The following is a 15139-nucleotide window of genomic DNA, read 5'->3' on the forward strand; positions in this document are numbered from 1 at the left end:
TCGGAAACTTCAAGGTAGATCATGATACATTGATATATGACGACCAGTTAATTTGCTTGGCACGGGCAAGACGGGAATTGCCTCAATTTAACAAGGGCAAACTGGGAAATCCCCCAATACAGTCCACATTTGAAGAATTATGTTATTATTATATATCAATAGACTGAAGTGGAAGAGAGATGTATAGCTTTCTGATGCTTGGGATATATTTACTAATTATTTAATTTTCTAATTTTCAATTGTATGTAGCTCTCATTTTATAAGTCTTGACAGTTAGTTGTTTTTGTATCATAAACTATTACTACGTACCACTGCTACTGCTACTACTACTATATGTATGTATTACTATCTCTAATCGTAAGTAAAATTAAGTTGGTTTGACTATATGGGGTACGTTAAAGCTACATGTAATTTAATTAATTATTTGCAGCAAAAGCAAATTGTCACAAGGAACACTGAAATTAAGAAACAAGAAAAAAGAGAAAACTATATATATATTAAAGAAAGCAGATTAATAATGATGACTTAATTATTTCTGGGGGGGCGGTGAGTTGATGAGAGATTGAAGTTGGAGCTTGCCATGAAGACCCTTTTCCCTAATGAACAATCTGTAGTCATTGAAGGTCATTGCTTGGTGGTATAGGTCTGCCTCATCTTCCTTTACAAGCTGCTTGGCTGGTCTAATTGGGATGTCTCCAGTTGGGTTGTAGAAGAAGGCAAGTGACACCCTCTCTTTGGCCGAGTTCACCATCACCCGGTGCTCCACGCTCTTGTATATCGCATTGCTTATCACCTAATAATTAATTAATTAATTAATTATTTAAGTAATTAAAACGTAAGCAAGAAAGAAAGCAAGCATATATGCATGCATGCACATACACACACAAATTAATACCTACCATTAACATCACAAAATTAAATACGCTCTTGTTTCATATATAATTATAATTATAATATAATTAATTAATGAGATCCAAACGAAACTAATGAACCCGCCCCCCACCTGGATTTGATCCCCGATGTTGACGATGAAAGCATTGGGAATGGGCTTCACCGTGAGCCAGTTGGAGCCTCGGCGGACTTGGAGGCCGGCGACGTCGTCATCGGGGAGGAGAAGGGTGATGCCGCCGGGATCGGAGTGTGGGGAGAGGCCAAGGGTGAGATCAGGCTGTGGACACTTGGGATAGAAATTGACCCTCATGCAAGCGCCAATCTTGTCCTCCCCGCCGAAGGCTTTCTCCAGATGGTCCTCTTCCAATCCAAGATTCACTGACAATATCTTGTTCAGTTTTCCACACAGCTTCGCCACTTCATCTCCGTATTCTCCCACCAACTCCCTGCAATTCATTCATTCATTTATATCTACATCTCATCTAAATATAATTAATGTTGCAATCTATATATTACGTACATTTATGATATTTAAAAAACATATATATATATATAAACACATCCTTTGTTCTTAATTAAAGACAAAGAAACACACACAGAGAGAGAGAGAGAGAGAGAGAGATAATAAAAACAAGAAAGAAAAGAATTGGTTAATTAATCACTTGTTAATTTCTCAGTTAAGCACAAAGAGAGGATTTGGCGACTTAATTAATTAATATTACCTGCATGTGGTTGGAAGCTTAGGCCATTTGTTGGGATCTCTGATGGAATGGGGAAGGTAATGAAGGAAGAAGTAATCGCTCCAGTCTAGCTTGCCCCCCATCTCCACCCCCAGCCGGCTTCCGTACCCCTCGTACGTTGCCGGCAAGTTGGCGTACGCCTGCTTCTCCTCCACCGGCAGCCGGAAAAACTCCCTCCACGCCTCCCTCGTCCGCAGCATCAGCTCCTCGTTCACCCCGTGCTTCACCACCTGGAAGAACCCCCACTCCCTGCACGCCTCATCCACCGCCGCCATCGCCCTCTCCCGCGCCGCCGGGTCCCCGTCGGAGAACACCTCCGACAGGTCGATCACAGGGATGTTCACCTCCTTCCCGTCCTCCTCAGAACAACGATCCGGCCTCTCTGACGGCCGCTTCACGTACCTCTCCGGGATCTCCCTCATCCCGCTCTCCGACAGGGACTGGACCCTGACGATCGGCTCCGGCCATGCTTGCAGGCAGCTCATTGTCGCGGCGGAGATTCCTGGTGGCTGGAGGATGGAGGATTACTGGATATCTCTCTCTCTCTCTTTCTCTCTCTCTCTCTCTCTATATATATATATATATTAATTGGTTTAATTAATGAAGGACAGGTGAAATGGGCGTGAGATCAGTGAAGTAATTCCATGTGGGTAGGCATGCACAAGGCCATGTGGTGTTTATATAGAAAAAAGAGAAGCACAGAATGCGGAAGCGGTGGAGAATGAAGACGATTTTGCTGAGAGAGCTGAGCTGAGCTGATCGAAGCGGCGCCGTGAAGATTTTGATTTGCTCTCTCTCTCTCTCTCTCACTCTCTCTCTCTCACACACACACACACCCCCCCCCTCTGCAAGTGGCTTTGTATTACATAAATTGTTTGTTACATTTACGAAGTTATGTTTTTGGTTACTAAGAAAATATTATTGTATAGTGCAATATATTACAACATTTATACAATAATAAGAACAATAGTATTATTATATTCATATAATATAATGATATTATAGAATAATAATATCATTATATCATATAGAATTTACTTTAATTAATATCATATGATATTATATATATATATAACTAGGACATATATATATATATAATTAACATCATGAAATTAAAAAAATTTCAAACTCATCCAAGTCATCTTAACCAAAATTCTCTCTGGTGTGCCTGATTTGTCACATATTATATACATATGTTTGAAAAATTAATTATTGAATATAGATTTTTAACTTCATATGCCTTCGTATGAAGCAGCAGTATACAGTCATCGCACGTCTGTTTAATTAGAAGTTTGAACTCAAAAGGCAGTCTTCGGGGGACTAATTTAATTTGTACTGCCCACTATAAAAGTTTTCTGGTTCCAAACCCACAAATGTACATGCATGGTTAAAATTATACCCCCACCCCCACAAATAAAATAATAATAATAATTAAACGTAACGTGACCATTTAAATTAAATTAATCACTTTAATAGCACATGTTTTTTTATACATCAGTACCTTTTATTTTGGTACGAAACTAAAAACAAATATACACACATATATAATCCTATAGAAAGATGATATTCTTCCAAAATATCATATTTGTGCAATCGTATAATTTATTTTGTTTTTTGATCAATAAATGGATTAATTGTATAAATGAGTCATGGAAAAGTCTAGTTTGGATGACAAAAATAATTTTCATATTGATAGCCGGTAGTTGGCATAATCTTTTGTGATTTGAATGAATTAAAGTTTATAAATGAATTTATTTAGTCTCAAAAGTTGTGAGTTGGTGAGAATTTTTAATTTTCATAGTGTTGTTATCAAGATACAATAATAAATTTATTTGATTGAAAATATTGTCGTCAAGCCATCTAAATCTGAAAGGAAGAAAACAATCAAATAGCACAAGGAGGTCCTGTGCAAACACTCCGATACTTAATCAGACATCAAAGATAATAAATGCCATATTGAAACCAGTATAAGAGACGTACCTTTTTTAGAATAAGTGTCTGCTTATTTATAGAAGAGTATAGGGTAATCTTAAGTAATCCAATATTATGATTCTTTTCCTAATTTTTACTGGAATTAGGATTCTTTCAAATAATTTCTATCTCTTACATATGGCGTTTATCTTTCCGAAGAAGTTTTTGGATGTTGGAATTATCTAATTTATGCGTTTGTGTGGGACCCTCTTTTTTGGGGAAATTTATACCTTAAAGCCTAAAGAGCTATTTTGGGCTTTTGGGCTTTTAATGGGTTTAGGCATATGACACAACAATTGCTCATACTCTTTCATTCGAGTTTCTCAATTGAAAGAGTATATAGACTATGTTGTGGCTTACCCTTATTTGTGATGCTAGATCATTCTCACACTTTCTGAGTTTTTAATTCTGGATCATTTTCACACTTTTTTCGTTTCTTATTCCAGATCATTCTTATGCTTTCTGTGTTTTTTTATTTCAGATCATTCTCACACTTTCTATGTTTCTAATTCCAAATCATTCTCAGACTTTGTGCATTTTTTATTCTAGGTTTTTGGATAATGAGTCCGAGATCATTCTCGTGTATTTCACACTTCGATACTAGGTTTTAAATAATAAGGCTTTGTAATTTGCAATTTGAACATGCTTTCCTTGGACCTACCAACCGTATAAATTCGGGTTAGAATGGAAAGATAATGTTAAGTAGTACCATACTTTAGTTTCACAGATAAATCATTATATAAAAGTAGATCATCTTGAATAAAAAAACATTCTTGTCATTTTAGAATAATATCGCTAGATCCCTAGTTTGAGCATATGGGATAGTTGGGCTTGAACTAAAACGTGATGAGGATTTTGAAATCATGATGAGCGTGCTAATTAAGGCTAAATTATTCTCGTGGATCCCAAAAGTTTAGCAAATTAGTATTATCAGGGCTATCTACATTAGGACTCTTTTCGTTGTGTTTGTTACTCGCGGCTTGAGATAGTGTAAAGACCATTTTAATATCCTTAGGCTTTTTTTAACATTTGTCATAGACGATGTCAATTGTTGTTGCTGAGATACAATAATAAATTTATTTAACTAGGAATGTCGTTGTTAAGCTACCAAAATCTGCAAGAAAAAAAATAGTTAGAGGGCATGAGGAGGTTCTTGCGTAAACATTCTGATGCTTAAGTCAAACATTGAAGATGATAAAGACCATATTGAAACCAGTATTAGAGATGTACCTTTTCTTGAATGAGTGTTGCCGACGTTTAGAATTTATCGACTGTGATTCGTTGGCCCTTATTGGTGTAATGAATCTGAGATGGAGATAATGGGTTATCTGGTTCAGTTTGTTGACTTGCCGACCGGTCCTTGCAAAGTATTCCGATGCTCAAGTGAGTAAACAAGTAAGTAAATGCAGAGTATCAGCAAGTTGGCAGAAAAACATATCAGGGCTCTTGGAAAAGCTGGTTGATATATGGGAGGAGAAGATGTCCTCTTGCATGTGCTGTACATTTGCAGGTGATGGGATAGAATATCCAGCGCTGGCGAAAACGCCTATGTAGTAACAAGGTGCCTACAGGACCCTCATTAATGTGGATGAGATCCGTAATTAATGAGGGTGGGATTTAAGGTGGACACACGAAAATTCAGACGCTGCTGTAATGATGTTGTGGCAAGGGGCCAGGATGGGACTGTCATGGGCTAATCAAATAGGCCGAGAAGACGGGGCCAGATTGGGCTGGATAGCCCAACTGGGACGACCCCTAGCCCACTAATATTCTCTAGCACATGACCTTCTCGTTATGTGAGTTAATTGGCTAGGCTGGCGAACTGCAAGAGTCGCTGGATCTCGCTCGAAGTGTAGTTGGAAGCTCACTCGGATAGGTCGGAGAGCCAGAGGCATTGCTGGGAGCTCGCTTGGCCCTGCGATCTAAGCTCAGGCTCCAGCAATGTGCGAACTTGCTTCGATGAATTCAGCTTGAGGTCTACTAAGCCTCATTCGATTGGGCCGGTCCACTAAGTTAAGTCCAGCCCATAAGGAGCAGTGTAGGAAATACTCATAACAAGTGTCTACCTATTTATAGAGGAGTATGAAGTAATCTTAAGTAATCTAAGATTAGGATTATTACATATAATGTCTATCTTGACTTTTCTTAATCTTACTAGATTAGAATTCTTTTTGATAACGTATATCTCTTACAGATGACATTTATCTTCTCGAAAAAATTTTAGATGTCAGAGTTATCTAGTTTGTGCAGGACCCCCTAGTTGTTTTAGGAAATTTACACCTTAAAGCGCAAAGAATTGTTTATGCTTTTGGACTTTTAATGGACTTTGACATAAGACACAACGCATAGTTTTATGTGTAATAAATCTTTTTTACACTTCTAGTCAAATTGCTACGTGTGAAAAAGTGAAAGTATAACATCTAATTACTTAGCAAAAAATATAACCTAATTGTATGTGCCAATAACTCAAACCTCTCAAATTAAAACTAATTTGTATACTCTCCAAAATATTTAGTAAATTTATTTATTTATTTAAAAATGATTTATGGGCTTGTCCAATCCCTAATATGGGTCTATCAACTGGTTCAACTTTTGTTTATTTATTTATTTTTTATTAAAAGAAAGATAAGGGATAATTAATGAAGAAATTTTTTGGATGAGATCATCAGTTTGGATCATAATTATTGATAAAAAGATGAGTTTATCACTTTACTTATATAATACACAATATTAAAACATACACTCACTCCTACAATCAATCTTATTTTTGCAAGTTGTGGTAACTCGTCCAGTAGGGGGGTTTTCCTAGAAAAGACATTCCTTTAGAAGAAAAAGTTCTCCTAGAGAAGGAATGTCCCCCCGGGAGAAGCAATTCTCTCAGGGAAGTCAATGAGGAGTCATTCTAAAGGTATTACACAAAGTTTTCCCAGAAAGACAGCCTACATGCTACAATCCACTAGGTCGAGCCATCCTTCTAAGGAAAAACATAAGAGAACCTTTTCCTGGACAACTTTTCCTTACATTATTTTGCACAACATAGCCTGCCAGAAATAGGCTTTCTTTCCTTCCATGCCATGGGGGGTCTCACCTAGGCCGTCTTTGAGCTTAACCCGGGGACCACCACATCCTGCACCTAGGACAACATTCCGTTCCCCATGCACATATGTCACGTGTCACTATCACGGACCAAAGGATATAAGTGAAAGGAATGGCCAACATTTGGTGTATCCTGTAGATGGTTGGGTTAGTTTTCAAACATTTTCAAAAACACAAGCAAACACAATAGAAATACCAAACAAAACCACACGCAAAACCCATTGTAGACAGCCATATGCAAGACAAATAAACCAACATATATGAAAATGGTAACCGTTACCTTATGAGACAAAGATATTGCTTCCGATATGCCTCAGTTCAGCCTCTACCAATCTCTTGTTGGATACCTGCAAACCATCTTCACGAATAGCCACAAGCCACATTTGTTTCTTTACAAGCCTACACCTTGGCTGACCACGCCACTCCCACACGCGTCAGGGACCAAGTCCTACGCCACCTGCGCTGCCACTAGAACCCTTTGCGCGGACCTTAGTGTTAGTTAATCTCGAGCGAAGGCGATGAATGACTACTATTTTGGTTCAAGACAAGGAATAAAAAGGGAATCGTCTCATAGTATTGGGATAGCAAGGGCTAAAAGGAGAAGGAGGAAACAAGTGAAGCACAGTGTGGCGAAAGAAAAACAAAGCAAGCCTATGAAGAAGAAGCCAGAGAAAAAGAAGAAGTTGTTAAGAGAAGAGCTTATCTTCTCTTGTTCTTCTAGTCTCGGTCAAAGGCTTCTCTGAAAATTGAGAATCATTTCTCCTTTTGTTGCCTTCAAAATATCTTCATTCTCTTTCTCTACATTAATTGCTTTGAACAGAGCATTAAATGTGGTTGTAAACTTGTAACCGAAAGCAATAAGAGAATGCACATGATTTGAATCTTGTTGACAAAAACGATTGACAGTTGCAAAAACCAATCGACCATTTCAGGTCCATTATGAAGGGAATCATCTATATGGCGGTATAAGCAAAATATTTATTTTTATCGTATATTAGATACAAACAACGGAATAAAACATAAACCCTATACGAAGCTTGAGTATTTAAGCAACAAGCTTATTCAACAAATGAATATAAATAAATGCATACATGCTATCTGATGAAGGGATGGAGTACAAAAATGATTTTTGTATTGAGACTGAATCCACCTCAAGTTATGGTGGTCTTAGTCTGTTCTGGTGCTTCCTATCACTTGATGCGGGATGTTACACTCACCAATCTCTCCAATTTTGGGCCACGTGGCAATTTAATTATCTATTGTTAGGGGGCCAAAACTCAACTCTCACAACCCTTCTGGTCAACTTTTGACTAGCCACTACGATATAATATGGTGTGTGACTTTTTAAATTCACTACCTTCTAGCAATTAGATAGCATTGAAAACTTCTTTCGATACTGGCCAATCCCCATCACTGAAATCTCTCCATATCCCAATAACGATTCGAGAGTTCTTGAATAATACTTAGAAATAGTTCATGATAATATAGATGGCAACTCTCACTTCAAGTGAATCTATTATATTTGACGATTATCATGTGCTATAATCCTTTCATCACTTAACGTCCCGGCTAAGCAAGAGTCATGGAGTGATAAACTCACGAACTCAATAACTATGTATTAAACCTCATTAATGTGACTATATGACACCTCAGAAAACATCTTTCTTGACTTTCAATTTTCCTTGGCTAAAGACTATCCCGTTACATTAATAGTAGATCACATAAGACGTTCACCTCATCAATTACCGACGAGGGTGATAGATCATATCCCCAACACCTATCTTCATATACCAGTAAAATGGAACAACATAGATGAACTTTTCCACCTGCCAATTGGATGGTTTAGCTCATTAGAAAATCTTGCAGACAAATACACAAAACAACTATGTCAGTTCAAGTCTAAGGATCAACACACCATAGCAACCTGATGACACGACCATTATCCATTCGACCATGTGGTCAGTCATGGTCTTTACATTCGACTGATCTTTTCCTAACGACCACCCACAGTTTTACTACCAACATCTCATTTCATATGGCACATGACACGCCACCCTTCCATTAGTATCACCATACTGAATGAAGTAGTAACCCTTGTGCTAATCCATACTTGATTAATCGGAGTCTCCATCCAAATAACCTAAGAACTATGAATAATTTAAGAAGTTCTGTTATCAGAGAATCCTATCACACAGTCTCAATACTTTGAGAATAAGATTCTCAAACAGAAGATCTAGGGATTTATTCATATAATTAATTGGAGAAAATATGAATGAAGAAAACTTTGTTTTCTATTGATATATACAAAGATACAATGAATGCATTAAAACAAGTTCGTTAGATGTCATCCAAATCTAATATTAGGGCACACAACACTAACACATTCAACATGAAATAATCGACAATTATAGTAACCAGTTGGCAGTTTTAGGTTATGTCACCAAGGAACGGTCAACAACTATAGTAATCGATTAATTGTTTCCTTTCTCTCATTTCATATTTCTGTTAATTGCATCAATGCTTGTTATTAACTCTTAATATCACTTCCATTAACTCTTAATGAAACTAATACCTCCCTTTAGCTCTTAATGACATACTCGTTAACTCTTAACGGCTTCTCTTGCCTATTAACTCTTAATAACATAGATCCTATTGTTAACTTCTTAACAACATCCAACATCATTAACTCCTTGATGATGATCAAGAACACATAATAGCCAAACATCATTAATCCGATACTAAGCCTATATAGTGTGTGACAATCTAGTTTCACCACTAAGTAACAGCAATTGGGATGCGTTAACTCCTTGACATCGATTGAACAATTCGATCTGCCATGAAGTCTCTCCATCTTCTCATAGCATTCCGAAAGGTCCTAAGTAACAACTAACATTATATCAAGATAATCTTATCACCAGTAAAGTCTATACTTCAAGTGATCATATTTAAGTCATTTGATTATCATTCATTATAATCCTTTCATTAAATAACATCTCAACTGAGTGAGAGCTATGGGTTAATCAAATTCATAAAACTCGGTAACTGCTAAATTCTAGTTTGGTGTGATTAAGATGACACATATTGTAACACCCCCAATTTTTTGGGTGGTTATAACTTAGGATTTTAGAAAAAAAAATTTCTCACACCACATCCACTGATGTACAACATACGATTCCTAAAAATCTCAATTTCACATTCTCAGTCTAACAAACCCAATAAACAAATAACTAAGACAAGTGATATAATTACGAATACGGAAGTTAGATTGAACCTGATATGGTACATAACCATAATACTTTATTTATCATATAAGAAACCATTCAAGACGTCTACAAAATAGATTACATAGATATCATCTCTCGAAAGCGATAATCGAACGTCTCAAATATAATCAAAATGTACTAAGGTTTGCATCAACTGAATTTCTCATACAAACTTAAAGATATGCTAAAACATGCTACAAACAGCAAAATGAGTTTATCCTTCGGCCATCTTTTTTCCCTCAGAGCCGCTTGTCGAATCTGGAACGTTTGAATATTTCAGGGACATAGCCTAATTAGAAGATAAATCTTCTAGTGAGAACTCCAAAACAGATTATATAAATGTATAAACAGGTATAAAGCGTATGAAGAAACAACGATGACTACTTTGAAATGCCTCACGAATATGTCAGCCTCCTCTAACGAGAGTTTTCTCAATGGCGCACGCATAGCGCCTCTTAGGAGGTCCCTAACAATGTTAACTCGGCCTGATCTCATAGAACTCATGCAAGCACCACATATGTTCTCCCTTAGGCTCACGATATTCCCCACGAGAGCTTTCTCGATGGCGCATGCATAGTGTCTCTCGGGGGATCTCCAAACTTTTATCTTCGAGCAACAATAAATATGTACAATAGTATGGCCACACGGATTTTTATAAATGCAACAGTTGAAAACCAATGGCATATATTTTTCAAGGAAACACATTTCATATATGCAACATGATTTCACGTAAGAGAACAACAGGAGTTTGCATATAAGAACTTCACAAAACACATTTCGTATAATAAGAGCTTTACACAAAAATAGGAGTTTGAGTACCGAGTCTCACCTTGAAAGTTTATCCTTGGAAGTTACGATTTTACAGCAAATGACCTAGGTTTCTACAGAAAACACGAGTTTCACTAAACCTAACCTCCAATATTTTTACATAGGATTAAAAGGTATTAAATGGGGGACATAACTAAAAAATTTCAAGGCAAGAAGGCCCCACATGCGCCCTCACGGGCACTGGGAAGGTGGCTCACGTGTCTTCACACATAGCCACTTCCCGGCGCGTGTAATTCATGTGTTGTCTTGGCAGCACTGCGTCACTTTCATATTTCAGTCATATCTCTCTCGTTTTAACTCCGATTCAACTCCCGTTTTAACTTCGATTCAACCCCCGTTTGAACCTACGCATCCCTCTCTTCTTCCTTTATAGGAATATTATAAAAAATGGGACTTACCTTGCCCTTTTTTCTGACTGTGGGATGAGCTTTGACGAAGACCTGAAACTCCAGCGAGGCTCATTCTCTTTTGCTTCTCCTCTGATTCATTCCTTTCTTCTAGCAAAATTTTCTCCCTTCTCTCAAGAACAAGATTCTCACCTTAGAATCTCTCAAACTTACTTGGGATGGATTGTGAACAACCCATGGCTCTATTTATAGGCTTGAAAAGGTTGGGACTCCAAAGTGATCCAAAGTTGGAATGAAATGAGTTTTGAAATCCGCAATCATACCTCTCATTTTTTCCTATTCCTAACACATCACCTCACCTTATCTTTCACTTTTTCCATTCCTAACACATCACCGCACCGTACCTTTCACTTTTTTCCATTTCTAACACATCACTTCACCATACCTTTCACTTTTCCCCATACCTAACACATCACCTCACGATACTTTTCACTTTTCCCCATACCTATCTAACACATCACCTCACCTCATTACTCATAATTAACTTCAATTAACTTTACAACCCCATTTTAGATTTTGTACAATCCTCAAATATCGAATTAATAACCATCGAGATACTTAAAATTCAAGATTAATAAGTTCAAGCTTCCTCGATAAGAACGATTTTGCCCCAACGCCCTCATAGGACCTTTGTTTCGTCCCGAAACTACTTCAGGGTTAATTCTTATGTAAAAATGGAGTCCTCTCAAGGTTTCGTTGACTTCCTAGAGGTCCCTTACGATCATTCAATTTTTCAATCTGAATCACAATTATACTGAAAATTGTCTCGGTTTTAATTTCTTTCAGCTCCATAAGTCTTGCCTCGAGATGCTCGTTGATGCCATACCCTTATCCTTAAGTATTTAAACTCTAAGGTGCTCCTTGCCGTCGATTCGATGATTTATTTTACTATCAAGCCACTTTTCGATATTTTAAACTCACTTAAAATACGTGGTAACCTTACAAAAATATGACGTATTACACATATATACTCTTTTCCGATCATGTTTACCCTGGCCAAGGGTTTAGACAATCACAAACCAACTATGATTGCATAGGATGTTCACCTCACGGTGGAGGTCAATGAATCCTATCAATAATCACCTACCTCTATTCACTACTACACATAAACCACATAGAGAGTATTCCAACTTTTTATATTAGATGGTTTCAATCAACGACAAATCTCTAACACTAGCATATAAGACAACTCTATCGCCTCCGATCCAAGGACCAGTTACACAATCAAAGCTTGTAACAGATCATTAATCCTCTCAGTTATGTGATCTATTATATACGTTACATTTGATAGATGTTCAACCAATATCGACTCACATGTCTACTATTAGCATCTTATACAATATGGCATGTGACTCCTCATTCATTTTCATTAGTATCTCATACTAATCAAGGGTAATAGTTCATGTGACAGTTCATAATTGATTTATTATATTTCCCTTCTGAGAAATCTAAAGACTGAGAATATTTTTAAGAAATCCCAAACTAAAGATCTCTGTCACATATTTTTAACAACTTAAGAACAAGATCTTTTTCAGGATATCTAGGAACTCATTCATAAATATAAATGGAGAGATATGAATGAAAATATGACCCTAAAATATATAAATATATTTTATTAAATTTACAAGATTTACATTTTTAGTTCCAATTACATATGCTAGAAGTCATCTAAATATAATATTAGAGCACTAATACTAACAAGAAGTACCCTCGACCCTTTAACTTCAGGTATATTTTTCCTGACCTTTCACCTTTCAGCACCCACACAACTTCGTACAACCCTAGGTTTCCCAAAGAAACCTTTTTCTCTTGGACAGCTCGTAACATGCATACTCATACATACATTCCCTTGCATCCTCACAACACCATGACATCTTCTAAGTTAAGCATCAGAGGGTCTGCATAGGAGAAATCCTCGTGTGCCTTCTAATTATTTTCTGCATTACAGACTACTACCCTTTTTCTAGGTTATTTTCGTCGAACAACCTTGTTCTTTGCTTGGCCTTGTCAACTTCTTGAGATTTTCCAGACAAATGAATTTTAATTGTTATATCTCAAACAACAACACAAGTAAATTAGTTTATGTTTCAATCTCCTAATATAAACGATGCAAAGAAAAAAGCACCAGAGGTAACTGATCTACCACTGTGTTGGCGAGTCTATTTTGTCAGCGCACTCAATTGACACAATTGATGGATTGAGTTGGCCAAAAACAAATGGGGAAGGATCCTCATGAACCTATCAGACGCAGGATTCTAAGTGCAAAGAGATAAAAGATCTATTATCTATGATTTGCTTGACAATTGAAAAATTATAAAATTGAAAATAGAGGAGTCGTGGATTGGATTGAGTATAGAAACACAAGGATGTAGTTGAAAAGGTAAGTGGTATTGGGGGCACGTTTTTAAGCTGCTGCTAAGGCCTAAAAGGATAGCTCATCATCCAAACACAACTTTATGTCACATGGATTTGACCATTAATTTATTACTAATATTATTATTATTATTATATATATAATAAATGATCTCTTCATGCTTTCTCCCCCTGCGCATAAATCTTTTTTTTTTTTTTGCATTTAAATGAGGTTGTATATATGAACATGAATTTATTAAATTATAAATGATCACACACACACACACACTATATATAATTAATTAAGGAAACGACCCAATTTGATGATTCAATGAATTCGTTTTCCCAATTTGATGATTCAGTGAATGGTTGTTGTGAAATATTATCCATCTTCTTGGGGTTGAACCCAGCTGATGGTTGGTCTAAGGATACATTTGAGGGAAGTGAACTGGTTTTGGGTGCTGAATTTTCTCCACTTTTGTAGCTTCTTTTAACGCCAGCTAGCTGGGTTGTGTTCTCACCTCAAAAACAGCAAACCAAACCATAATATATAATATAAATATATAATAAATGAGAGTGGTGGATGAAACAATCAGCCTCTCCAGTTGGGATGTCGTTTAAACTTCAAACTCCTACCCAAATTAACTATATAATATTTAAGCTAGCTAGTGTTACAGTGACGTTTTAGCCCAAGTGAAGTACGTTATTTTGATATATTATTATTTTTGTCACATTATTAAGTTATATCATAGTTACGAGTTACATTAACATAGTAGTCTTACAGTAAATTACTTCGACTTGTTCACATATATATATATATAATACACTAACATTATATTAAACAAAATAAAAATATGTGGGTGAGTTGGGTATGCACCAAAGACGGGCATACCCGCCCCCAAAGTATAGGTCGAGCGGTTAAACAAGTAATATGTTGATGGATTAGGAGTTCGATTATCGTCCTGCATAAGAACTAAAAACTCAATCTATGATTTACTTTTTTTAACGAATCGATGGCATGAATATCGGGGACTGCACACGGACGATTATCCCAAAGGCACGCCATACCCAATTTCTTTAATACTTATCACATTGAATAAAAATTATAGAGTTACTTGTCATATGGGCTTTTAAAACAATTTTTTTATATATTATATCTTATATTTATTTTAAAATAAATATTATTATATATTGGTAGAAGAATTCATAGTTAATATTTTATAGAAAATTACTATTTGTATTTCTTGAAGCATATCTTGAATTATATAATATAATTAAAATAATAAAATATTTTTTTCATTCAAAATGATAAAGCAACGTGACGTAATAAGGTGTAAAAAATATTTTAATTATTTACAAGTAATATGATTCCTTTTAATATGATTGATACGTTGGCTGATTGTCATGTGTCAATCACATCAACTCAAGAAAGTTCAAATTAAAATCTAAATGTGAATCTTCTTTGACCTGACATGGGTCCCCTCACAGTGGATGGAAGTAGAATTTATTTAATTTTATATATTAATATAAATACATAAATAATAATAAAAATATTAAATTTAAATGTTATTTAAATAATATTTTTGTAATA

General features: G+C 36.1%; 1 protein-coding gene across 1 annotated transcript; it reads right to left on the minus strand.

The window, feature by feature from the left end:
* Positions 1–391: 391 nt before the first annotated feature.
* Positions 392–2314, minus strand: LOC127788297 (jasmonate-induced oxygenase 2-like). The gene is made up of 3 exons (XM_052316429.1): positions 1614–2314; positions 1004–1337; positions 392–793 (listed from the first exon to the last, which is right to left on the minus strand). The coding sequence occupies exons 1-3, from the start codon at positions 2114–2116 to the stop codon at positions 530–532; spliced, it is 1101 nt and encodes a 366-aa protein (XP_052172389.1). The 5' UTR covers positions 2117–2314; the 3' UTR covers positions 392–529.
* Between the last annotated feature and the right edge of the window lie 12825 nt (positions 2315–15139).

The sequence above is a fragment of the Diospyros lotus genome, chromosome 13 (assembly GCF_014633365.1).
Source record: "Diospyros lotus cultivar Yz01 chromosome 13, ASM1463336v1, whole genome shotgun sequence".
Lineage (NCBI taxonomy): Eukaryota > Viridiplantae > Streptophyta > Magnoliopsida > Ericales > Ebenaceae > Diospyros > Diospyros lotus.